Raw genomic sequence first — 25,344 nt, 5'->3', positions numbered from 1 at the left:
TACTCTTTACAGTATAACATACTTTAAAAGCATGATCTCTAATGATATAGAATGCCTGTATAAAAACCTGAAGTGAGCCTGGTCAATTGCTCAAACCTATAATCCTAGCTAATCAAGAGATTATGATCTAAGAGCTATAGGTTCAATGCCAGCCAGGGAAGAAAGGTCCCAGAAACTTTACTTCCAATTAGCTAGCAAAAAATTTGGACTGGAGGTGTGGCTTAAGCGGTAGAACAATAGCGAGGAGCAGCAAAGGAGTTTGAGACCCTGAGTTCAAGCCCCAGTACTGGCACGCACATAAAAGCAGCTCAGGAAAGCTATACTCTATGATGACAAAACAAGTAGAAATGAATAAACTATTCCAATAAAATCTGTGGTAAAAAATGTGTTTTTTTTAAAAAATAGAAGGGTGCCTCTGCCATATCAGCTTTATAATATAAAAAAATTTTTTTAATAAAAGTTAAAAAAACCCACCACCATCTGACCCCAAGAGTTACAACTTTTACAGAATATTAAATGTATCACTATGGGCTGAGAATGTAGCTTAATAGTACAATGTTTGCCCAGCATGCATGAAGCCCTGGGTTCAATTCCTCAGTACCACATGAACAGAAAAAGCCAAAAGTGGCACTGTGGCTCAAGTGGTAAAGTGCTAGCCTTGAACAAACGAAGCTTAGGGACAGTGTCCAGGCCCTGAGTTCAAGCTCCAGGACTGGAGAAAAGAAAGAAAGAAAGAAAGAAAGAAAGAAAGAAAGAAAGGAAAGAAAGAAAGAAAGAAAGAAAGAAAGAAAGAAAGAAAGAAAGAAAGAAAGAAAGAAAGAAAGAAAGAAAGAAAGAAAGAAAGGAAAGAAAAGAAAGAAAAGAAAGAAAGAAAGAAAGAAAGAAAGAAAGAAAGAAAGAAAGAAAGAAAGAAAGAAAGAAAGAAAGAAAAGAAAGAAGGAAGGAAGGAAGGAAGGAAGGAAGGAAGGAAGGAAGGAAGGAAGGAAGGAAGGAAGGAAGGAAAGAAAGAAAGAAAGAAAGAAAGAAAGAAAGAAAGAAAGAAAGAAAAGAAAGAAAGAAAGAAAAGAAAGAAAGAAAGAAAGAAAGAAGAAAGAAAGAAATTTATAGTCAGGTCCTAAAACATTACATTCCTTATTTATTATTGAAAGAATATGAGATGGTCTCTTTTTCCTTGTGTTATTCTACATTTCAAAACTAGAACTGCTTCTCTTAGGTTTAGTTGCTCAAACAGGCTAATTCACTTCACCATTATTCTTACCTTTAATGGTTTAATCTGATCCAAACCCATATAGGAGTCAGATCTCAGAAACACTGTATACTGATAATTTCCAGGCTTGCCTGGTGCAGGAAACTTCAGTTCTACCTAAAAGATAAAACCAGCATTTAAAACCTGTATTTTAATGGATGGATATACAACAAATCAATTCAAATGAGGTAAACCAAGCTCAGAGAGACAAATGGCTCGTTTTCTTTCATATGCAGAAGCCAGATGTAAAATACTGTGACATGATTAATTATACAGGACTCTAGGCATTCACACACAGTGAGACCAAAGGAGGATATTCTTAGGGGAGGAACACAAAGGACCAATGCCCATGTGCATCTGCTCATATAAAGTAATATCTATGGAAATGAACTCCAGGAAATGGAAACAAGTTTTTTACTTTGTTGCTTTTTTTGTTTTCTTCATGTCATTTGTTCATTCATCTGTCTTTGGGAGGAAGAGGGGGGGGGGCACAGAAATGGAAGGACAAAGGATGAACAAATGCAGCAATGGTATGAACTGTACAACTGGTGGGTGGGATGGAAGGGAAAAACTGAGAGAGCAAGGGACACATTGTCCAAAAAGAAATGTACGTTTTACCTGACTTATGTAACTGTAACCACTCTGTAACATCACCTTTCTAATCACAAAAAAATTAATTTAAAAAAACTTTAGGGGCTGGGAAGGTAGCTCAGTGTTAGAGCGCTTGCCTTGCATGCATGAGGCCCTGGGTTCGATTCCTCAGCACCACATAAGCAAAAAGAAAAAAGCTGGAAGTGGCGCTGTGGCTCAAGTGGTAGAGCGCTAGCCTTGAGCTGAAGAGCTGAGGGACAGCGCCCAGGCCAAGAGTTCAGGCCCCATGACCGGACTCCCCCCCCCAAAAAAAAAATTAAAATTAAAACAAATTCTAGGATAAATGCCAATGCCTTAACAGTCCAAGAAAATATTTTATTTCTCATCAAATCATAAACCTTTGTACAAATAGGTACAAAGCCTTAGAGGTTCTAATTCCACTATGGCAAAGAAAAAATACATTGTTTAAAATGACATTTGAGTGTTCTGCTTCCAATCTCCAAAATTTCGTAGTCAAGATTATACAACAAGTTAAGCTATCAAGAATTAAAATTTAAAAAGCCAGAAGTGGAGCTGTGACTCAAGTGGTAGAACTCTAGCCTTGAGTAAAAATGCTCAGAGACAGAGCCCAGCCCTGAGTTCAAGTTCGAGGACCAGCAAAAATAAATAAATAAATAAATAAATAACTAGGCCACGTACAGTGGCTCACACATATAATCCCAGCTACTTGTAAGGAAGGGGATCACAGTCCAAGGTCAGCTCCTGCAAGGTAAAAATGCAAGATCATATCAGAAAAATAGCTAAAGCAAAAAAGGGACCAGGCGTGTGTCTCGAGTGGTTAGTGTACCTGTCTAGCATGTTTGAGACTCAAACTAGTACCAACAAGAAAAGAAAATCATGGGAGAATTTTTAACAACAAAACCTCCCAAATGTTCCTAACTAACAAAACTTACTTGGAAGGCTGAGATCTGAGGATTGCAGTTCGAAGCCAGCCAGGGCAGAAAATTATGTAAGACTTTTATCTTTAATAAACTACTCAGAAAAAGCCAGAAGTGGGGCTGTGGCTCAATTGGTAGAGCACTACCCTTGAGCACAAAGAGACATAGGGATAGCTTCCAGGCCCCAAGCTCAAGCCCCCAGGATGAGGGGTTGTCCACAACAACAACAAAAAATAACTAAGAAAATGGGTAAATTTATACTTCTTATACTTGCCTAGCATGCTCAAGGGCCTGGGTATGATCTCCAACATTATAAAAAACCAATCACACTAGAGAAACAAACTGGGGAAAAATATTTCCAATACATATCACAATAGGGATACAGGTAGACCCATTGCAACAATGAGATGTACAAGACATTATGTCAAAAAATGAACTGTACAACTTTGGAGTGGGGGGTTCGGAGGGCAGGGATAGTAAGGGGAAACAAAGGAGGAGGCAACAATGCTTGATAAGAAATGTACTCATTTCCTTGCTCATGTAATTGTAACCCCTCTGTATAGTATTTTCACTTTATTAATAAAAAACTTTATTAATAAAAAATACATATTACAAAGGTCTGATTTCCTCAAATTAATAAAAAACAATCCCAAACTCAATTTACGAGAGCCAATATAAATGAAGAACAGTCACAGACACAGATTTATGACATGAATATAATGAAGGCATTCGATTTTAATCTTAGAAGAAATAGAAAAGCTGGGCGCAGGTGGCTCACACCTGCAATCCTAGATAATCAGGAAGCTGAGATCCAAGGATCTCAGCCAGCTGGGCAGGAAAGTCCATGAGATTTATCTCCAATAAACTACTCAGAAAAAGCTGCAGTGGTGCTGTGGCTCAATTGGTAGAACACTAGCCTTGAGCAAAAGGAGCTCAGGGACAACAGCCAGGCCCAGAGTTCAAGCATTAGGCCTGGCCAAAAAAAAAAAAAAAATCAGTGTTACATAAAAGCTGATTTATGTAAGAATCATACATACATACATACTAAACTAGGTAAAAAACTGTATGAGAACAGGGTAGACCTATATGGCCAAAAATATCACCCCATGGATAAGGAGAAATACTTGTACAATATAGAGAAAAATGTAAATAAGCAACCCTGGTATTACCAAAGTGGGACAAACCAATATAATATTACACTTATGTAATATATTAAGTACATCGTCAATATAGCACGTTTGTCAAAGTATGTAAGACAAATATAATGAGTAACCAATGATACAAATTCACAGATATTCTACAAAACATTTTTTTTAAGACTTTTGAAAATGTCAATAGTATGAAAAAAAAAAACCACGGGGGGGGGGGGGGCTTAGGATGGACTTCTGCTAGAATACTGTTTAGCTTGCACAAGGAAGTTAGGCCTTAGCATCTTCCCAACCCCTCAACATTACATAAGAAAGTGTCCCAGACTATGGCGATATGGTAACTAAATGCAAAGTTTGTTCTTCGGATTCTGAACTTACAATGATATGAATTATGTATTAGATGATAATGTTAAATTCCTTGAATACTGTGCTCCTGAAGGAAAAGGCCAATTCTTAAGAAACACATATACAAGCTATACATATCCAAGTATATCATTATATTACATCCAAGTAATACATATCCAACAGAGAGAGATGTAAAACATAATGTATGCCACTTTTTGTGTAAAATTTGATTGGGGGGGGGATTCTAGGAGGGCGATTATTTGCTTAAGATTTGCAAACAATATCACATGAAGGCTATATAAAAATTTAGTAACATCAATTGATTTTCTAAAGTGGAAGAGTGAAATGCAGAAGGCAAGGTTGTTTGATTTTATATCTTCTGAAATATTTAAAACCAATAAAATTTAAACTAAAACCAAAAAATTGCTGTAAAAAAAAATCCCTAAGTTGGCTCTACCTTTTAATGCCAAATGAGCAATATTAAATGATTCCACACATTTACCACTTGTTTATGAAGATTAAAAAAGAAAAAAAAAGTTTATAGCAGGACTCATTCATGTAATCTAGCTATACTCAGGAGGCTGAGATTTGAGGATCATGGTTCAAAGCCAGTCCAGGTAGACAAATATGAGAGACTTAGCTTCAGTTAACTAGCAAAAAGCCAAAATGGAGCTGTGGTTCAAGTGGTAGAGTGCCAGCCTTGAGCAAAAATGCAAAGGGACAGTGCCTAAGTCCTGAGTTCAAGCCTCAACACTGGCACACAATACAAAAAAAAAGTTTATAATAAAATTCAACATCTAGAATTATCTTGAAATTCAAAAGTTTTATGTCCACCAAGATCACTAAATCAAGGCTGACAGAAGCTCCTTCCTTGAAAAGATAACAGAAAAATAAATTATTAAAATATACTGTGATAGAGAGTCTTAAAGATTCATACATTTAATCCTAGCTACTCAGAAGGCTGAGAATAGAGGATCATGTTTCTAAGACCATGCAGGAAATTTCTCAAGGCATCTTCAGTTAACCATCAAAATTCTGGGGACTGGGAAGATGGCTCAGTGGTAGAGCGCTTGCCTTGCATGCCTGAGGCCCTGGGTTCAACTCCTCAGCACCATATAAGCAAAAACAAAAAACAAAAAACCATCAAAATTCTGGAGGATGGCACAAGTGGTAGAGCCATGAGAAAAAGAGCCAAGCAAGAGGTGCTGGGAAGGTGGCTCAGTGGTAGAGTGCTTGCCTTGCATGCATGAGGCCCTGGGGTTCGATTCCTCAACACCACATAAGCAGAAAAAGCCGGAAGTGGGGCTGAGGCTCAAGTGGTAGAGCGCTGGTCTACAGCTGAAGAGCTGGGGGACAGCTCCAGGCCAAGAGTTCACGCTCCACAACCAACAGAAAAAAAAGAAAAGAAAAGAAAAAAAGAGCCAAGGAAGAATGAGAAGTCCTGAGTTCAAGTTCCAGTACTGGCATCCCCTACCTTCTTGTCCTAAAAATCAAGTACACAGAACTTCATGCCCATTGGTAAATATGCTCATCACAATCTTCCTTTTGTGTTATCACTTTAATGACTAATCTTGATTTTCATTTCCTAATCATTTCTTAAGATGAATGAGAAATGACTAAATCAATGAAAAATATATGTCTGGGTGTGTCTGGAAAGGTGTTCCCAGAAATAGTATGTCATGAGGGCTTTAACCTAATCAGTGATTCCTCCTCTGATGGAGTCATAATTTGATAGCATTATTGTTGGGGTGTGTGATGGATTCTTGAGGCAGAGCTTAGGGGAAGACGTGGGTTGCTTGGATGTGCCCTTGAAAGGCGCATCTCATCTGATAGCTTTCCTTGAACTCCCTGGCTGCCGTGAGGCAAGCTTTCTTCTGCCATATCCTTCCTTCATGATAGTTCTTAGACCTAAAAGCAATGCAGCCAACAGACCATGGAATAATATTTCTGAAACTAGAAGCCTAAGTAAGTATCCTTTTTCCTTTCGTTTCTCTGATATGTCAGTGACAAAAAACAAACAAAACCTAACACAGACATTAACAGCGGACAGTGACATACAAATCAAACTTCCATTCTAAAACCTAATCATTAGCTCTTAGGGCTTTTTGTTTTGTTTTTGCAGCATTTGGATTTTGAAATCAGGATCTTGTGCTTGCTAAAGAGGTGCTCAACCACTGAAGCCATGTTTTTTCCCAGGGTTTCTTTTTAGTACTAAGCATATAATACTTAGTAAAAATCCAACAAGAACAAAACCTTATGCATTTTTATAAAACATTAAATTCTGGGGGAGAGAAAAAACTGTAAGCTTATAGACAGTAATGGTAAAAACTAATAAAAATATCTTGCTTTTTAAAGACTAACCAGCAGGGCGCTGGTGGCTCACTCCTGTAATCCTAGCTACTCAGGAGGTTGAGATCTGAGGATCATGGTTCAAAGCCAGCCCAGGCAGGAAAGTCCATGAGACTCTTACGTCCAATTAACCACCAGAAAACCAGAAGTGGCGTTGTGGCTCAAATGGTAGAGCACTCGCCTTGAGCTGAAGAGCTGAAGGACAGACAGCACCCAGGCCCAAAGTTCAAGCTCCACAACAAACAACAACAAAAAAAAGATAATAAAAAGAAAGACTAACCAAACTGCCTACCTTTAACAATACTTTATACATTTCAAATAAGCTTATCTCCCAAAACACTACAGAATGATTATAACATGTGTTATAATGGAATGCAATAAGCTAACTGTGGAAAAAAAATATGAAACACTATGAAGGAGATATGCTACATTGTTAAAAATGGAAATATTGTTGCATAATTACCTCTTCTGTATCTTTTAGTGTACACACATGATATGGCATTGATATTAATGTCTGTTCTTTCCTATCTGCAATATAAAGCCACCACCATTCTTGTTTTTCCTGGAAAGAAAAAAAGGAAGTACAAATAATCAAAATTAGAGGAACAGAATTTAGTCTTATTTTAGACATATTACATTTATTTAGTTCATTGCTACACCGTTAGCATTGACACAGTATCTGGTTCAATAAGTATTTACTGAATGAATAAACGGTTCTTAACCATTTATAGATCTACTTATTGTTCTCCTAAATAATTCTATATGCAATTTTGAGGGTTTTAATGATTTCTTGAAGTCTATTGATGGGTCTGGGTCTCCATATTAAAAAATTCCCAATTTACCTTAAATGGGAAAAGAGATTCTAAAGAAATACATTATTATGGGGCTGGGAAGATGACTCAGTAGTAGAGTGCTTGCCTTGCATGCATGAGGCCCTGGGTTCGATTCCTCAGCACCACATAAGCAGAAAAGGCCGGAAGTGGCGCTGTGGCTCTAGTGGTAGAGTGCTAGCTTTGAGCTGAAGAGCTGAGGGACAGCACCCAGGCTCAGAGTTCAGGCCCATGACCGACAAAAAAAAAAAAAACAACATTATTATAATACCATATGGCAAGTCATCTTAGCAATTTTACTTCTTAATAAATAAAAGCCATAATGTAGATGTGGAGGGACTTGGACAAGCCAAGTTAAAGATAAATACATTAAAATATTTTATACTCTTTCATAAGAGAGCTTCTTAGATTCTAAGAGCCTGTGTATACCTTTCTTTGCGTATCATCAATAGTAGCCACAGCAGCACTAAGATCTGAATTTAGGGCTTCATGCTCTGCTAGACAGACACTCTACTGTTGAGCCATATTTCAGTCCCAATGCATATTATTTTAATAAGCCTGGCATTTCTAGTTGAACTTTAAAACATCAGGAACCAATGTTCAACACCAGAGAGAATAACAGAACAGAGGTACAAAACTAGTTTCTAAAACCACTAAGGAGACTAAACAGTTTGAAACACCAAACCTATGAATGTCTAGCAACCATGGCTATATTACGGTTCCCCTCAGTAACCATATTATTATCTGCTTAATATCATTTGTATAAAAAACTGGGTAGGGAAGATATCTTTTAAAGAAAATCTAAAGATACGTTTTAAAGAAATGTTTCAAAAATAAAATTCTAGGATGTTCTAAATATTCATTTAATCAAAACAACACTACATTTAACTTTCAATTTTCAAAATTAACTGTAAAAATCATGCGGGGGGGGGGGAGTCCTAGGTTGTTTTGTTTCCTACTTTTTTCATTTTGTGACTTTAACCCAAAATTGCAAAATTTTCTATTTCAGCCTTTAACATGGGGTTTAATATTTTTTAAATAATGCTACACTAGGTTCAACTAAAAACTCTTCTGTTAAATACCTTTGGCTACAAAGCACTGCAGCATTAATATGTCGAACAAGTCACAAAATGTATAATGATATAAACAAGCATCTAATAAAAAAATTTCAACTCTGCTTAACCTGAGGGTTAGAAAAACCTCAGTAGAGAAACATATGTATGCTTGTATATGTGAGTTTTACGTTCACAAACTATATAAAAAACATAGTGGTCTCAAAATGAAGTATGAATACCTAGACCTTATTTAGAGTCACAAAGCCTCTCTCTCTTTCTTTTTTTTTTTTTTTTTTTGGCCAGTCCTGGAGCTTCAACTCAGGGACTGGGCATTGTCCTTGAGCCTCTCTGTACTTAAGGCTAGCACTCTACCACTTGAGCCACAGTACCACTTCTGGTTTTTCTGTTTATGTGGTACTGAGGAATCGAACCCAGGGCTTCATGCATACTAGGCAAGCACTCTACCACTAAGCCACCTTCCCAGCCCCACAAAGTCTCTCTACTCAAATCTACTGGTACAATATGAAAAGAATAACTGGGGCTGTGCTCTTTCTCTTTTCCAGAAGGCACCAGATTTGGAATTTCAAGGTCTCATGCTTGCTAGGCAGGCACTTACCACTTACACCACCCCACCCCACACCTTAGCTAAAATGATGCTACAGTCTAATAAAAATTTGTTTACAAATAAGGCCTAGGGAGCTAGAATTGGCCTGCTGCAGGCTGTATTTGCCAATACTTGCTTTAAAAATCACAAAGACCTGGGCTGGTTGGTCTCTCTAAATCTAGCTTTCCTTTCTTTTAAATGGAAAGTGCCCACCATTGATTATGTGGGAAGATGGAGATAACATAAGTCAAACACTTGTTAGAATTTTAGCATACAAAGTATACTGACAACCATAATTACTAGTGAAATGAAGTACAATAATAACATACACCACTTTTAAGTATGTGGTTCTGACATTTGTGGTAGTACCACAGTTTATATATAGTATAAGAAATATAAGGAAATGTTCTAGAACATGTATTGCTTTTTAATTTACCTCTCAACTTGGAAAATGCCTCTCTCTCACTCTCCTTGTGTGTTTAATTACAATGACCTTTATTCAAAAATATTTTTACCTATGGACATTTTTGACTGATCTAGACTTTAACATTTTATGATACTACAGTTAGTATTTGTACATTATAATTTAATTAAAAATAAAAACAATCCTAATTAGTACATAATTTCAAATAAAGAAATGAGATCATGTTAGACTTATAAATGCATAAAAATACATGCTTTAAATATATCCCACTTTCAATAGTGTTCGGTTACTATTTTTATTCAATAATAGGTCATAGAAGTTATGGTATTATAGTGAAGATAGTATTTTGAGTTATTTAAAAATCCTGTTTCTGATTAAGAAAATAAACAATTTGAGATGACTATAATTCAACTCACAGAAAGTACTAAAAAAAACCTCAATGCATTTTTTCTTCCTGAGTTTAAAATTTTTAAGAAAATAATATTAAAAAATTCATTAAAAACTAGTAATCTGAAAAGGTAACCTGAAGCTACCTAGGAGGCTGAGATCTGAGGATCACAGCTCAAAGTCAGCTCTAACAGAAATGTCTGTAAGACTCTTTTTTCCAATTAACCAGCAAAACAAGTCAGAAGTGGAGGTGTGGTTCCAGTGACAGGGTACTAGCCTTGAACAGAAAAAAGCCAAGTGAGAGCATGAAGCCCTTAGTTCAAGCACTAAAAGACAAAAACAAAAAAATGCTGGTGTGTCCCAGAGAGAGAAAACAAAATGGATCAGAAGGAAATAGTTGAAAACCAAGCAAAAATGTCAGTTAATTTTAACTAAAGAAATACTAAACATTGGTGTGTTAGTGCATATTAATCAGTAATACTACGCCTATGACTGACTTATTAATGTACATGTTTAAAAAGTGAAACAGATGTTCTAGCCGTTAGTCAATAATTACAAAGTAGGTACACACACAAAAAGGTAGAGAATTAAATGTCAAGAAGATTCTAGATAAATAGGTGTGGGGGGTGGGGGGGAGATGTCAGTTGTGCACTTGAACTCTGGGCCTGGGCGCTGGCCCTGAGCTCTTCAATTCAAGGTAAGAACTCTACCACTTGAGCCACAGAGCCACTTCCAGTTTTCTGGATGTTAACTGGAGATAAGAGTCTCACGGACTTCCTGCCTGGGCTGGCTCTGAACCACAATCCTCAAATCTCAGCCTCCTGAGTAGCTAGGATTCCAGGCATGAGCCACTGGTGCCCAGCTTGATAAATGGTACTTTTCAGATATTTGCCATACAGATGTAGATTATACTAGAAAACAGTCTTTCACTTAAGGGAATAAATGAAGTATTTCAATTATCAACTAAGCAAGGTCCAAAATGAACTAGTTACATGGATACCAATTATGTAGTTTTCAGCATCCTACAATACGAAACCAATCCATGGACAGGACCAATGCTTGATTTTGAGATGCCTGATGCTGACAAACTACTGCAATGAGCAAAATGCACTTAATAGATATGCTAAAACTCAGGACATACCAAAAGATCAGTATGTACATTAAGACAGAATCCTGAGCCGACTTCTTACTAAGTCAAAACAACAGCCTGTGTAAAGCCACTCATTTATCTAGGAGAGTCAAACTACTTAGGAATTTTCCTTAAGCAGCCTTCAGCATCTCTAGATTAGCATTCTCAAACAGAAAGGAGATTAATATAGGAAACCACTAGCCAAACATGAGTAGTATGTGGCAAAGCTGTGAGGCATCCTGTGTAATAGTTTTCCTCAAATGGGAGAACAAGTTGTTGACCTCTGCTCCACAGGGTATGGTGGGAGATTTATAACAGTCAAGTGAAAAGCAAAATATATATTTGTCTGAAGTTTTGCACTACCAATGACAAATAAACTGTAAGCACAACACTGAGTAATGTGCGCACAAAAAATACAAAAGAACAGAAACCCTGGAAATGCTTAAATCGTTAACAATCCCCTTTTAAAGAACATTTTCATTAAAAGTAATTCATCTTGTAATAAATTCTTCAAAAAGATGACCTATCAAGAGAAGACCACACTCAGTATGCTAAACATAGAACAATAAAAGTCAAATGAGACATATTTGAGAAAATGAACAGAATAAGGAAAACCCAAGAATTGAGTGAAACTTACTTCAGGAAAGTAAAGACTGTATACAGGATGTGTTATTTTTGATTTAGTTTCCAGTAGCGCTCTCTCCTTTCGTTGTATACTTTGTTGTAATTCTTGCCACTCCTAGAAAAAATAAAAATACTTGAAATATGACACATTTTTTGACCATTTTAAGGATTTTGTAACTGTTTTTTTCCTGACAGTGTTAATTAACTACTGAAGTTTAGTAAAATCTATTCATCCTCTGGCTCAAACTTACTATTCCTGTAACCCCTGTAAGCATGAACAACATGGTGTTCCTGATCTGACATAGATTTCTGCTCCACCCTCCTGCCATTACTGCTTTCCTGCTTGTTTTTTTATTCTCATCATTTTAAAACTACCTACACTTCTCGGAAAGTTACCAAATGACTTCACTCCATTTAAATACCATCTGGAATTTTATTCTTCCCTTTCTGTCTTGTAAAAGCTTACTCAATCTTCTTTTAGGACCATTAAAACCTAAGGTATCAAGTCTACCACAAATGTTCCTCTGACTGAGAACTCAGCTGATCACTCCTTTCTTTGTGCTATCACTACACCTTGTATGGGCTCAAATGTTTATTTATAAGTCTATTGACCCTACCAATCCATGTATCACATCTGGCTTACATTCTTTGTCATTCAAACAGTGCTTGCAATGGGATAGATCCTGAGTAATTATTTGTTGGTTGCAATGAATGTATTTTTGGTCTTCTGAAGAAACAAGTCTGTCAAAACCTTAAGACGCATTTCTAGTAACACTAAAATACTAAAAAATGAATATTCTTAAAATGAAGCTAAGGAGAAATTAACCTCTCTTATAGATTTTGATTACCTAACAATCACTTTAATTCTCAAAATATAAAAACAGTGAAGGCAACAACTAATAAAAATCATAACCTACATTTACTTCCCATTATGCCCAAGGATGAGTTCATTATCTCTTCACACTTTTACCTTCTGCCTCTACCTCTACATCCTCCTCTTTCTGGCCTTTCCTTCTTTTTCAGAGGTTACTCAAAGGATCCCTTTTTCTCTTCTAAACTTCCAGGGGATCTTTTAGACCGATAGCTCAGTCATAAACATACTAACAAACACAATGAGAATAGCAAATCAGGTTATACTTGACTTGCGTTAATTTCCACTGTTTGTCCACCAAATATATTCTTCTCTATACCATGTGTTTCTTTACAACTTAATACACATATACTATAAATTCGTTCTCTCACCATATTCTGTATGAAGCTTTCCCTTAACTAACTTCTTAGAATCTCTGGTAAAAGCCTTCTAAATAACAGCTACAATTTCACCACCCATCTTTGCTCATTCATTCCATTTTTTAAAAAATGCCCTTAAGAAGCCAAACTGATGTACTTAGCAAACTACTTTTTTTTTAAGTAAACTTAAGAAAACTAGGGACGGGTACTGGTATCTCACGCCTGTAATCCTAGCTACTCAGGAGGCTGAGATCTGAGAATCACCGTTCAAAGCCAGCCAGGGAAGAAAGTCTGTGAGACTCATCTCCAACAAACCACCAGAAAACTGGAAGTGGCTCTGTGGCTCAAGTGGTAGAGCTCTTAGCCTTCAGCTGAAGAGCTGAGGGACAGTGCCCAGGCCCAGTGTTCAAGCCCCACAATTAAAAAAAAAAAAAAAGAAGAAAAAAGAAAGAAAAAAGAAAACTAGGATTTCAGCCTTTGTCTGATACAATTTTGGCATATAAAAAGCAAAATACACTAGTAATAAAGTTGTAAAAATATATGGGTATTAGACAAGTAAACAGACAAGCAAACAAAGAATAACAAAATCCATGAGAAATATAATCCCAATTCTTTAGAACCGTAAGACTTACTGCTTCATCATCTTTGTTTTGTTTTTCATCTTGCTCTCTATCAGATTCTCTGTCGCTACCATCATCTTTTTCGCTCTGGGAATCTCTATTGGTTTCTTCTTCTTCAGAATCACTGCCTTTGTCAGATAGTTCTTCTTCATCCTCCTTTATTGTAGCTTCCTACAAGGAAAAGGCAAGTATGAAAGTTCTGAATATCTCACTGAGTCTATCGTTCTGAATCCTTGACATTTCTTCTTAGCATCACTAAATACAGCATACAGAATTATTTACCATATGTAGAGAATCTTATAAAAATATGAACATTATACTAAGAGACAGAAAACATCCCATTTCTATTTGTAAAATATACTACCACAATGGCTAAAACTCAGCCTTCAAAAACATAACATATAAAATACTTCAGTTGATGAGAGGAAATAGGCTATTTGTAGAAGAGTACCACTTTGGGAGTTTAAGATCATTTTCTGTAACTGCCAGAGAATAATTTAGAAAGAAAGATAACACTCCAGGTAAAGTATCTACTAGCTCACTTCAAGAAGAAAAACAACAGTAATGAAATGCCAAGAAAGTAAAATGACTAGAAATCAGGAAAACAAAAAGTTGATACACAAAAGAGAAACTCAAAACCAACAGTTTTCTGAAGATTAAAAAAAGTAATAAGCCCATTAACAAGAATGCTAAAGAAAAAGAGAAAGAAATCAAATTATACTATAAGAAATAGTACTATATCTGCATTAAAAAATAAAAGGATAGTATGAATTGTCATCCCAATAAACACAACTTAAAAGAAAAAGACAAATCCCTTGAAAAAACTTACAAAAGCAGAATGTTAAAGAAAAAGACTCTACAATTAAAGTGCTCTTAAAAATTCCAGACTCAGTTTATCTAGAAAATAGCTTCCAAATAAAATGAAACATGAACTTACACAAACTCCCTAAAAAGGGAAAGAATATTCCCTCACATGTGAGTATAACCTGGTAAGAATATTACAAGAAAGGTGAATAACAAAGCAGTATTCTCCTATAAATATAGATGTAAGAGGGCTGGAAAGGTGGCTCAGCGGTAGAGTGCTTGCCTTGCCTGCATGAGGCCCTGGGTTTGATTTCTCAGCATCACAGAAGCAAAAAAAGCCAGAAGTGGTGCTGTGGTTCAAGTGGTAGAGCACTAGCCTTGAGCTGAAGAGCTAGCTGAGGAACAGTGCCCAGGCCCAGAGCTCAGGCCCCCACAACCAGAAAAAAAAAGTAAATAAATAGATGTAAGAATTCAAACAGTATATTATCAAGTCTAAGGGACCACTATTTTTTTTAAATGATCCTATGTTATCACCAAATGAAATCTGACTCAGGAACACAAGGATGTTTTAAGACTTTTTTTAAAAATTCATCAATTCAGCATATTAACAAAAGGGAAAAATGAAATTTTATCAACTGACTGAATTCAGACAAAGCATGCAAAATACCCAAAAGAAAATAAAAGAATAGACGGAAATACTTCTTATTCTAAGTAAAGAATATGTACAAAAGCCTACAGCTAAAAACACAGTGGTGAAAGTGTTTGCTTTCTTCCTAAGATCAAAAGACAAGTCAAGGGTGTTTACTTTTATCACTTTTAATCAGTATTACACTGAAAATTATAGCTATCAGAGAAAGACAAAAAGGAGGACATAAAGCTTAGAAATAGTAGTCTGCATTTATATGAAGAATGTCTGGACTAAAATATCTGCAAAATTATCCAGGCATTTTTATTTAGTAGGCTGAAAGTCAAAGGATCATAGACCAAAGCCAGACTTGGTAGAAAAGTCCTATGAGAGTCTGTCTTCAAAATAACCAGCAAAAATACCAGGTTGAAGACATGATTCAAATGGTAGCGTAAACTACATAAGTAAACCTCATGGAAGTTCAAACCCCAGTACTGTCAAATACACACACACACACACACACACACACACACACACACACACACACACACACACACACACACACACACACACACACACACACACACACACACACACACCCAGTACTGCCAAATACACACCCACACCCACACCCACACCCACACCCACCCACACACACACACACACACACACCCCAGTACTGCCAAATACACACACACACACACACACCCCAGTACTGCCAAATACACACACACACACACACACACACACACACACACACACACACACACGGAGCTATGCTAAACCATACTCATCACAATCATCACAATCAGAATGAAAGGACAGGTCATTGACCGAGATGAAACACTAGGAAGCTCTAGGGTGCTAAGAATTTTAAAATCTGGATTTGAGTTTCATGGGTAAATATACATACATACATATATATATATATATATATATATATATATATATATATATATATATATATATATACACACACACACACACACACAAGGAGCTATATACGTAAGATATGTATGTGTGTAACTATGTACCATAACAACACCATCAATAATAAACTTACATTCCCAACAACTCCATTAGCCTGCTTTTGTCTCTGTTGCTTTGACTGTGATAATGGCACAGATGCAGGCTTTTTTTTCAAAGGTTTCTTTTTTTTTGACTTAGCTGTTTTCTTGGGTCCTTTGCTCTTCTGCTGCCATCCTCCTTTTACCTTGTTCTTATTAGCATCATTCTGCTGTAAGTCACAACACATAGCACATTCAGTAATAGGATCATTTGGAAGTCACAGTAATTCTTACATGAGATTGGCTCAAATAAATGTTTCCTAAGTTCTTCTTCCACAGTAACCTAAATTAATCAGAGAAATAAAACATTTCTTTCACCAGAAAGGACAGGTTAAGAAAAGTCAATTTTTTACCCCATCTTCTGCAGGCTGTTCCTCAGCAGCACAGATGGATTGTTCCTTTTCAAACACTTCCTAGAGATTGCAAAAGAAAAACATAAAACGTTAGCCTATATTTATCTTCCAGATGAACAAAGACAGCTTCCAAAATGTCTATTAGTTTAGCCCTTTTGAGGCTGGCTATAACTTGAGGGGAAGGGAGGAGATTTAGCAATTACTAATGTATATATATTCAGGTAGGTATCTTTTTCTATGTATGTGTGCCAGTCTTGGGCCTAGAATTTTGCTCAAGGCTAGCATTCTACCACTTAAGCCTTAGCTCTACTTTCAACTTTTTGTAATTTATTGGAGGTAAGGGTCTCAGACTTTCCTGCCCAGGCTAGCCTTAAACCATAATCCTCAGATCCCAGCCTCCTGAGTAGCTAGGATAGCAGGATGAGTCACAAGCATCCAGCTAGTAACTACTTTTTGAAGTATACTATCTTGAATATATTTTGAAAAGTATAGTGTACTTAAATTCAGTAACTTAATATATAAATTATAAAATAAAAAAATTTCAGTTAAAAATTTCACCCTACTTTAACAGCAACCAAATGAATATTTAAAATTTTTGAATGTAAGCTGGGCACCGGTGGCTCACACCTGTAATCCTAGCTACTCAGGAGGCTGAGATCTGAGGATCACGGTTCAAAGCCAGCTCGGCAGAAAAGTCTGAGACTCTTATCTCCAATAAACCACTAGAAAACCGGAAGTGGTGGTGTGGCTCAATCGATAGAGCGCTCACCTTGAGCTGAAGAGCGCAGGGATAGCGCCCAAGCCCAGAGTTCAAGCCCCACAATCGAAAAAAAAATTTTTTTTGAATGTATCACATTATTTTCTAACATTAAAAGTTTAATGAGACTACTATTAATTTAGTTTATCTTTTTTTTTTTTTTTTTTTTGCCAGTTTTGGGCCTTGAACTTAGAGCTTGGGCACTGTCCCTGAGCTTTTTTTGCTCAAGACTAGCACTCTACCACTTGAGCCACAGCACCACTTCCAGCTTCTTCTGTTTATGTGGTGCTGAGGAACCGAACTCAGGGCTTCATGTATGCCCGGCATGCATTCTACCACTAAGCCACATTCCCAGCCCTATTAGTTTATTTTTTATTGCCAGTGATACTGCTCATTGGATCTGTGCTTAAGGAGATCAGTAAGAAAATCAACATATCCTAAAACAATAATTACAACCACTACAAAAGCTGTGAATTTAAGATCTAAATCTCACTAAAAACCTGACCAGAATCTATAGTAGAAGATGGAAAGTAATATGGTTATGCTTAATATACTTCATGGAAGTAATAAACAAGTAAAAACAATTTTAATTAGTAAGCACTTAAACAACAGAGATGGTCTAAACAGAGGTTAAATTGAACTATGGCATACCACCAGCTTTTCTTGCTTGCTTTGGAAGCAGGGTCTTGTGATGTACTGGAACTCTGTATTTTTTATTTATTTTTTTTTTTAGGTAGTACTGGGTTTTAATTCAGGGCTGTGTACATAGCAGGTTGGTAATAATACTAGCTGCTGAGCCATGTCTCCAGGCTTTTTGGTCCAGAACTTGTGATCCTCCTGCTTTAGCCTTCCAAAACTAAATGTTTGGATTTCAGATATACCCTACACCAAACTAGGGCCCATCAGAGTTTTTGTTGGTTTTTGGTATTCTGCTTTATGTTACTGGGATAGAACCTATCGTGCTAGGTAAGTGTCTTGCCACTAGTCATATCCTGGGCTCACCACAGCTTTGGAAACAATGCTTTATAGAAACCTAAGTGAGTTCAGCAGATGTTCCAAACATCTGTAAGACCTGTGAAAACTAAAATATTTACTATCACTTTCTCATTTCTTCTCTTATTATCTAGGTTCAACTATGACATATGTCATAGTCGAAGTCTTAATTTACTGCTTGTGTCACATAGTTCAGAGCAGAGCATGTGAGGGTTAAGTTTTAGGTTCTAAATCTGATTTTGACAACAGGTTAATTTCCCCTTCTCCTAGGAAGCACATTTCATCCAGAATCCAAGTGACACAAATGTTTCCTGACCACTTGCTATCACAAAAATTAACATTTTATTTAGTATCACCAAATAAATACCCATTAGGGTATTTAAAACAATCAGTTTCAAAATATATCATTCAAAGCAGTGAGACTTTGGGTGATTGTTTATTAATCCATTGTGTTAATTTTTAATTCTAAAAAGTATATATTAAGCTATTATATCTATTAACCTAGTATATGAAACTATGACTCATAAAATAAAATTCCAAAACAGCTAACCTGTTAATAAGAGTAGTTCTGACTTTAAGACAGCACTTAAGGTGAGGAAAGTAGGGGCTGGGAAGGTGGCTCAGTGGTAGAGCACTTGCCTTGCATGCTCGAGGCCCTGGGTTCGATTCCTCAGCACCACATAAGAAAAAAGCCGGAAGTGGTGCTGTGGCTCAAGTGGTAGAGTGCTAGCCTTGAGCTGAAGAGCTGAGGGACAGCGCCCAGGCCCAGAGTTCAGGCCCCACGACCGGACCCAAAAAAAAAAAAAAAAAAAGGTGAGGAAAGTAAGCATAAAAATCTTGCCAGGAGTGGTGGCTCAAGGCTGTAATTCTAGCTATTTGGGAGACAGAAATCAGGGGATGGTGGTTTGAGGTCAGCCCAGGCACAAAGAAGTTGGCAAAACTTCATCTTACTCAATGGACAGGCACAGTGCCATGTGCCTGTTATCTCAGCTCTGGGAAAAGCACAAGTAGAAGGACCCTAGCCCAGAACAGTCCAGGTATAGAAGAGTGACCCTACCTAGAAAATAACCAACATAAACAGGGGCTATCGCTGAAGTGGTAGGGCATCTATCTGCTTAGCAAGTTAAAAGCCCTGAGTTCAATCCCAGTACTGCCAAATAAAACAAAAAACAACAACAAAAAAACTTTGAAACTACAAATGGATTACTTACTGCCATTGTCTGTCTTGTCAATTTAACCAACACTGTAACCAGGGAACCTACTGTGATGTTGTTACTATCTTCATCATCCAATACTATAAAATCAAAGAAAATAAAAATTTTAAAAACTGTTATAAGGTAATATAAACAATAATTATTAAACTTACAAAAATCAATTTGATACTTCAGTACTCCGAGCATATTATGTTATACTAAAAAATCATTTATTGCTACTCTGTAGATGCTTTAAAACGACTGATTCCTTTAATCCTTACAACAGCTCTACAAAATATAATTTTCACTTTTAAAGAAGAAACCCAACTCCCAAACTGAAGTAAAATGTCCCATAACACGAAAGCTGGCATTGGTACTGCCAAGTTTCAAACCCAAGTCTTTAAAACCAATGCTAATGTGAGGACTAACAACACAGCTCTGTCACTCTATTATGAAATTAGCAAAGCTTAAAATTCACAAGATTTTACTCATCTACTTAGTGCTTGAATACAAGATTAAAATAATGAAAACTAATACTCTAAAACATCTTAAAGAGATATCTTTTTTTTTTCTTTTGTGGGTCATGGGGCTTGAACTCTGGGCCTTGGTGCTGTCCCTCAGCTCTTCAACTCAAGGCAAGCACTCTACCAATTGAGCCACAGCACCACTTCTGGTTTTCTGGTGGTTTACTGGAGATTGAGTCTCAAGGATTTTCCTGCTGGGGCTGGCTTTGAACCGAGATCCTCATATCTAAGCCTCCTGAGTAGCCAGGATTACAGCCATGAGCCATTGGTGCCTGGCTTAAAGAGATATCTTTTAAAGGAAGAACATCAGTATCTTTTCTTTTCACAAAGAAAAGAGTTGTAAGCACTCAATTTGGCAGCACATATGCTACAATTAGAATGACCCTTGTGCAAGGATGACATGCAAATTTATGAAGTGTTCCATGGTTTTTTTAAAATAATGTTACTAATAGTCCAAGCTTTATAATAGGTATTAATTAACTAATAGGTATTAAATTAAATTACACACAATGTGACTGAAGGAAAAGGGAACCAGAACTCTATGCTATTATTGCAACTTTTTCTCTTAAGTCTAAAATTATTTCAAAATATAAAGTTTAAACAATAGGATTATTACTTGTTAACCTACCATTTAGGAGAGTGAGATAGGAAAATACAGTTTCAGGCCAGCCTAGACTACACAGTGTGACCATGTCTCAAAACAGAAAAACAAAACAAAACAAAAAAAACAACCAAAAACCCACATATATTTCTTATTAGCAATGCACAGTGGTTCCTAGCTGTTTGCAAGGTGAAACCAGGGGACTGTAGACTAAGGCCAGACTGGGCAAAAAAAGTTTAAAATACTCCTTGACTAATGGCTGGACAAGGTAGTACAAATCTGTCATCCCATTAACACAAGGAAGCATATAAAGGAAGATCACAGTCCAAGACAGCCCCAGATATAGAATAATACCTTAAAAATAATCAACCTAGGTGGGCACTGGTGGCTCACACCTGTAATCTTAGTTTTTCAGGAGACTGAGATCTGAGGACTGTAGTTCAAGGCCAGCCCGGGGCAAGAAAATCCCTAAAACTCTTATCTCCAATTGACCACCAGAAAACTGAAGTGGAAGCACTTAATCTCAATTAAAAAAAAAAGAAAAAAGAAAAAGAAAAAGAAACAATACTGAAGTTGAGCTGTGGCTCAAAGTGGTAGAGCAATACCCTTGACAAATGTGCTCAGGAACAGTGCCCAGGCCCAAAGTTTAAGCTTTACAACCAACCAACCAAAAAAAAAAAAAAAAATTTATCCTAAAGAACTCCAGGGAAGGTGGCTCAGTGGTAGAGCGCTTGCCTTGCATGTTTGACGCCCTGGGTTCGATTCCTCAGCACCACATAAGCAGAAAAAAAAAGCCGGAAGTGGCACTGTGGCTCAAGTGGTAGAGCACTAAGCCTTGAGCTGAAGAGCTGAGGGACAGCACCCAGGCCCAGAGTTCAGGCAGACCCCAAAAAAGAAAGAAAGAAAGAAAGAAAGAACTCCAAAGCCAAGGATAAGATACTGAGTTTAAACTCCACTATGCCAAAATGTTTTTTAATTTAAAGAACTGCAGCCAGATGCGCAGAAAAGTTCGAGAGACTCATCTCTAATAAAATACTCAGAAAAACCTTGAAGTAGTGCTGTAGCTCAAGTGAAGAACACCATCCTTGAGCAAAAGCAGCTCAGGAATAGCATCTAGGCTCTGAGTTCAAGCACCAGGATTGGTACCAAAAAACAGAATTATAATAAATAGTGCTAAATATAATAAATGTTCAGGTATTTAATTTTTAAAAACTGTATTTCTCATGTCTTTCCAAGGATAAGGGAAGGGCACAGAAATGGAGACAAAGGGTGAACAATGCAACAGTGGTATTCACTAGACACTGTTGAAAATGAACTGTACAACTTGGGGCTGGGGGAGGATGGGAAGGGGGAGTAAAAGAGAACAAAGAAGGAAGTGACACTGTCCAAAAAGAAATGTACTCCTTACCTGACTTTATAACTGTAACCCTTCTATACACCACCTTTTTAATGAAAATAATTTAGAAAAAAAAACCATACTTGTTAACTGTATGCCATAGTGGCTTATGCCTGTAATCCTAGCTACTAAGGAGACTGAGATCTGAGGATTGAGTTTGAAGTCAGACAAGGCACAAGTCCATGAGACTCTCATCTCCAACTAACCACCAAAAAGCTAGAAGTAGAGCTGTAGCGTAAGTGGTAACACCCTATCCTTGAGCAAAACATCTCAGGGATTGGAAATAGTGCTGTAGCTAAAAAGTGGTAGAACACTAGGCCTTGAGCAAAGGAGCTCACAGACAGTGTGCCCAAGCCCTGAGGTCAAGCCCCAGCATAGAAAGGAGGAATGAAGGAAGAAGGAAGAGAGAGAGGGAGGGGGGAAGGAGGAAAAAGGAGAGGGAGGAGGGAAGGAAGGAAGGAGGGAAGAAAAGTACTGGTCCATACATGCCCAAAAACTCTATAATTAAACTGAAGTTAAAATTAGGGAAACTTATCAAACAGACTTTCCATTCAATCAATCTATTCTTTTTAGTGTTATATTTTTCCTATAAGAGATTTCTTTACTATTTGGTCAATTGTTTTGTTTGTTGTTTTGGTGCCAATACTGGGGCCTGAACTTAGAGCCACACTTCCATTTCTGGTTTTTTTGCTCATTAATTGGAGATAAGAGTCTCTTGGATCTGCCTGCCTTGGCTGGCTTTGAACTACAATCCTCAGATCTCATCCTCTAGAGTAGCTAGGATTACAGACATAAGCCACCGCACACAGCAATGTCCAGTTTTTTTAAGTTTGTTATGACTGTTGTACAGATTTAATGTAGCATATAGTTCTGGTCTTTTTTTGGGGGGAGGGGGGTCCGGTTGTGGGGCCTAAACTCTGGGCCTGGGCGCTGTCCCTCAGCTCTTCAGCTCAAGGCTAACGCTCTACCACTTCAGCCACAGCGCCACTTCTGGCTTTTTTTCTTTTTGCTTATGTGGTGCTGAAGAATTGACCCAGGGCCTCATGCATGCAAGGCAAGCACTCTACCACTGAGCCACCCTCCCAGCCCCTGGTTCTGGTCTTTATCAAACACCAACAACTGTAAATTAATGGTTCTAATAACTTATAACTGTTAACTCTACTACCAACTTCCAGGTATAACATCTGTGCATCAACCAAGTATACAGTATTTTTTCTTTAATCTGGTCCATGTGCCTATCTTTATTTTTCATTTTGCAAAGTTGTATATATATGAGAAAAACATTTGATATAGCTGCCTTTTTTTTTTTTTCCTTTCTTTTTTTGTTGGTCGTGGGACTTGAATTCTGGGCATGGGTGCTGTCTGGTCTTTTTTTTGGGGGGGGGGGGGGGGGTGTCTGGTAGTAGGGTCTGAATTTTGGGCCTGGGCGCTGTCCCTCAGCTCAAGGCGAGCACTCTACCACTTGAACCATAGCACCACTTCCAGTTTTCTGGTAGTTAATTGGAGATAAGAGTCTCATGGACCTTTCTGCCCCGGCTGGCTTTGAACTGTGATCCTCAGATCTCAGCCTCCTCAGTAGCTAGGATTACAGGTGTGAGCCACCAACAACCGGCAAAAATAGCTGCTTTATTGATGCTGACATGCTAATATGTTGCTTTAGTGAAGAAAAAGCCCACAGAGAGATTCTATACACCCCTGGTGATAAGGGGAACAAGAGGCTCAACATCTCTACACTCTACTATGATGCACCTTTGTTTCTATAATTCTTCTCTTGTTTCCAACTACAACACTCACATTACAGTTTGATAACACTATAAAAATATAAACTGTCTATAGGAAGTGGTATACACTAGGACACATTGGTTTTATGGTTGAGAATGAATATTCTTTCCTTGATCCTTAAAGGATAATTTCTTGTAACATATGTTCTTCTAAGAAGCAAATGCTTTTTATAATTCTTAATTATATGAAAGTTTATCACTAAATCCTAAACTAGATTTTGAATCTTCATTTAAATTTCCTTTTTGGTTAAATCACTGTAACCCTTTAAGTGCAGCCTTTATATTAGTATTTATAAAGTCTAAAAACTCATGGACAACAAAAAGAAACCACAAATCAGACAGTGGCTCACACCAGTAATCCTAGCAGTTCAAGTCCAGTCTGAGCAAAAAAAAAAAAAAAGGTAGCAAAACCCCAACTCAACAAATAAGCTGGGTATGTTGGCTTATTAGGGTAGTCCTGTAGGATTATTGGAGTCAGCCTTCAGTGCCCAGCCTCACTTGGTTTTAATCCTCTCATCTAGCTAAATGATAAAGACAGAACTATTTCTAAGATGTCCCTATATTTCTGATGCCTATAGGAATGTTCTTACAACAATATCTCAAATGTTAAGCTCAGAACTATACCACTAAAAAGGAACAGATAATCTCCAATTCTATAAGTGTTCAATATGTTACTCAGCTATTAAATGGTCATGGAGCAATTATGTAGATAGAAAAATAATCATTTGCACTTAAAATAGACTAAAAGGTAGAGATACTGTTAAATATGGCAGGAAGCATGATACGTTCAAGATAATATAAATATTAATTTGGGATTTTAAAAATTAATGGTTATTTCTTTCACAGATATTTAACAATATATTTGAAATATCTCATTCTTTATTATACCTAGAAATCTCCCAGGTATTCCTTAAAGCTAAGTTACAAAATAGAATTCTCACAGTTAATATTACTATAACAAAAATAAAAGCAAAGTTGTTTGTGTTTTCCTAAAAACCAAGTAGACATCATTTTTCATAACAGAAGTCTGATAGTAAACTACCAATTTGTAAAGTCTACTTGCAAGCACTGTTATTAAATGTTTTGAGAATCCTGAGTCAAATAAATGAGAAGCAATCAACAGGGGAGCTTTACACCTACCCTGGGATTTTATATCCATGGTCACATATGGAAAACTCCCAAGGACAGCCATAACTTCTTCATATTTTTCATCTTCAAGGAAGTGTAGTAGACTGTGACGATCTGATTCTTTTAAACTCACCAAATCCTGGATAGTTTTAATTTTGTACTATTGAATAAAGAAAGAAAACAAATACAACTTTTCAGAAAAAGAAAACTCTTGACATGTCATCTGCAGGAAAATAGAGCAAGATAAGTAAAGCTCAAAAAGTTAAAAAGCACATGTTTTTGCTCATATCTAGACCTAAAATAGTGTTGTAGTAGTGGCAGTAGTAGTTGTATTGTAGTAGTAGTAGCAGCAGCAGCAGCAATAGGACATGAGTGTTAAAATGGAACTGTCTGGTGGTTAGAAGCTGTGGAAGAGAGAAGGTACTGGATAGTGAATATGACCAAAACACAGTATGTATGTACATGAAATATATACAATGAAACCTACTAAATACTGTTTGTTCATTGTTTTTGTCAGTTATAGGGCTTGAACTCAGAGCCTGGGTATTGTTCCTGAGCTCTTTGGCACAAGGCTAGTGCTCTACCACTTTAAGCCACAGCTC

The 25,344-nt window shown here is 37.0% G+C and overlaps 1 protein-coding gene across 1 annotated transcript in view; it reads right to left on the bottom strand.

Moving 5' to 3' along the window:
• Sec63 (SEC63 homolog, protein translocation regulator) overlaps positions 1 to 25,344 on the bottom strand; it is a 75,434-nt gene that overhangs the window by 4,868 nt on the left and 45,222 nt on the right. The window contains exons 13-20 of the mRNA XM_070010712.1: positions 24,755 to 24,902; positions 19,331 to 19,413; positions 16,370 to 16,429; positions 16,013 to 16,186; positions 13,533 to 13,691; positions 11,684 to 11,785; positions 7,081 to 7,179; positions 1,259 to 1,363 (exon numbers count right to left, since the gene is read on the bottom strand). Coding sequence (XP_069866813.1) covers positions 1,259 to 1,363; positions 7,081 to 7,179; positions 11,684 to 11,785; positions 13,533 to 13,691; positions 16,013 to 16,186; positions 16,370 to 16,429; positions 19,331 to 19,413; positions 24,755 to 24,902 — 930 coding nt within the window. The remainder of the gene's footprint in view (positions 1 to 1,258; positions 1,364 to 7,080; positions 7,180 to 11,683; positions 11,786 to 13,532; positions 13,692 to 16,012; positions 16,187 to 16,369; positions 16,430 to 19,330; positions 19,414 to 24,754; positions 24,903 to 25,344) is intronic.

The sequence above is a fragment of the Dipodomys merriami genome, unplaced genomic scaffold, assembly GCF_024711535.1.
Source record: "Dipodomys merriami isolate MVZ:Mamm:240054 unplaced genomic scaffold, mDipMer1.0.p SCAF_8, whole genome shotgun sequence".
Taxonomy (NCBI): Eukaryota; Metazoa; Chordata; class Mammalia; order Rodentia; family Heteromyidae; genus Dipodomys; species Dipodomys merriami.
Note: the sequence above shows the minus strand (reverse complement) of the source record. Positions and strands in the feature narration are given on the sequence as shown.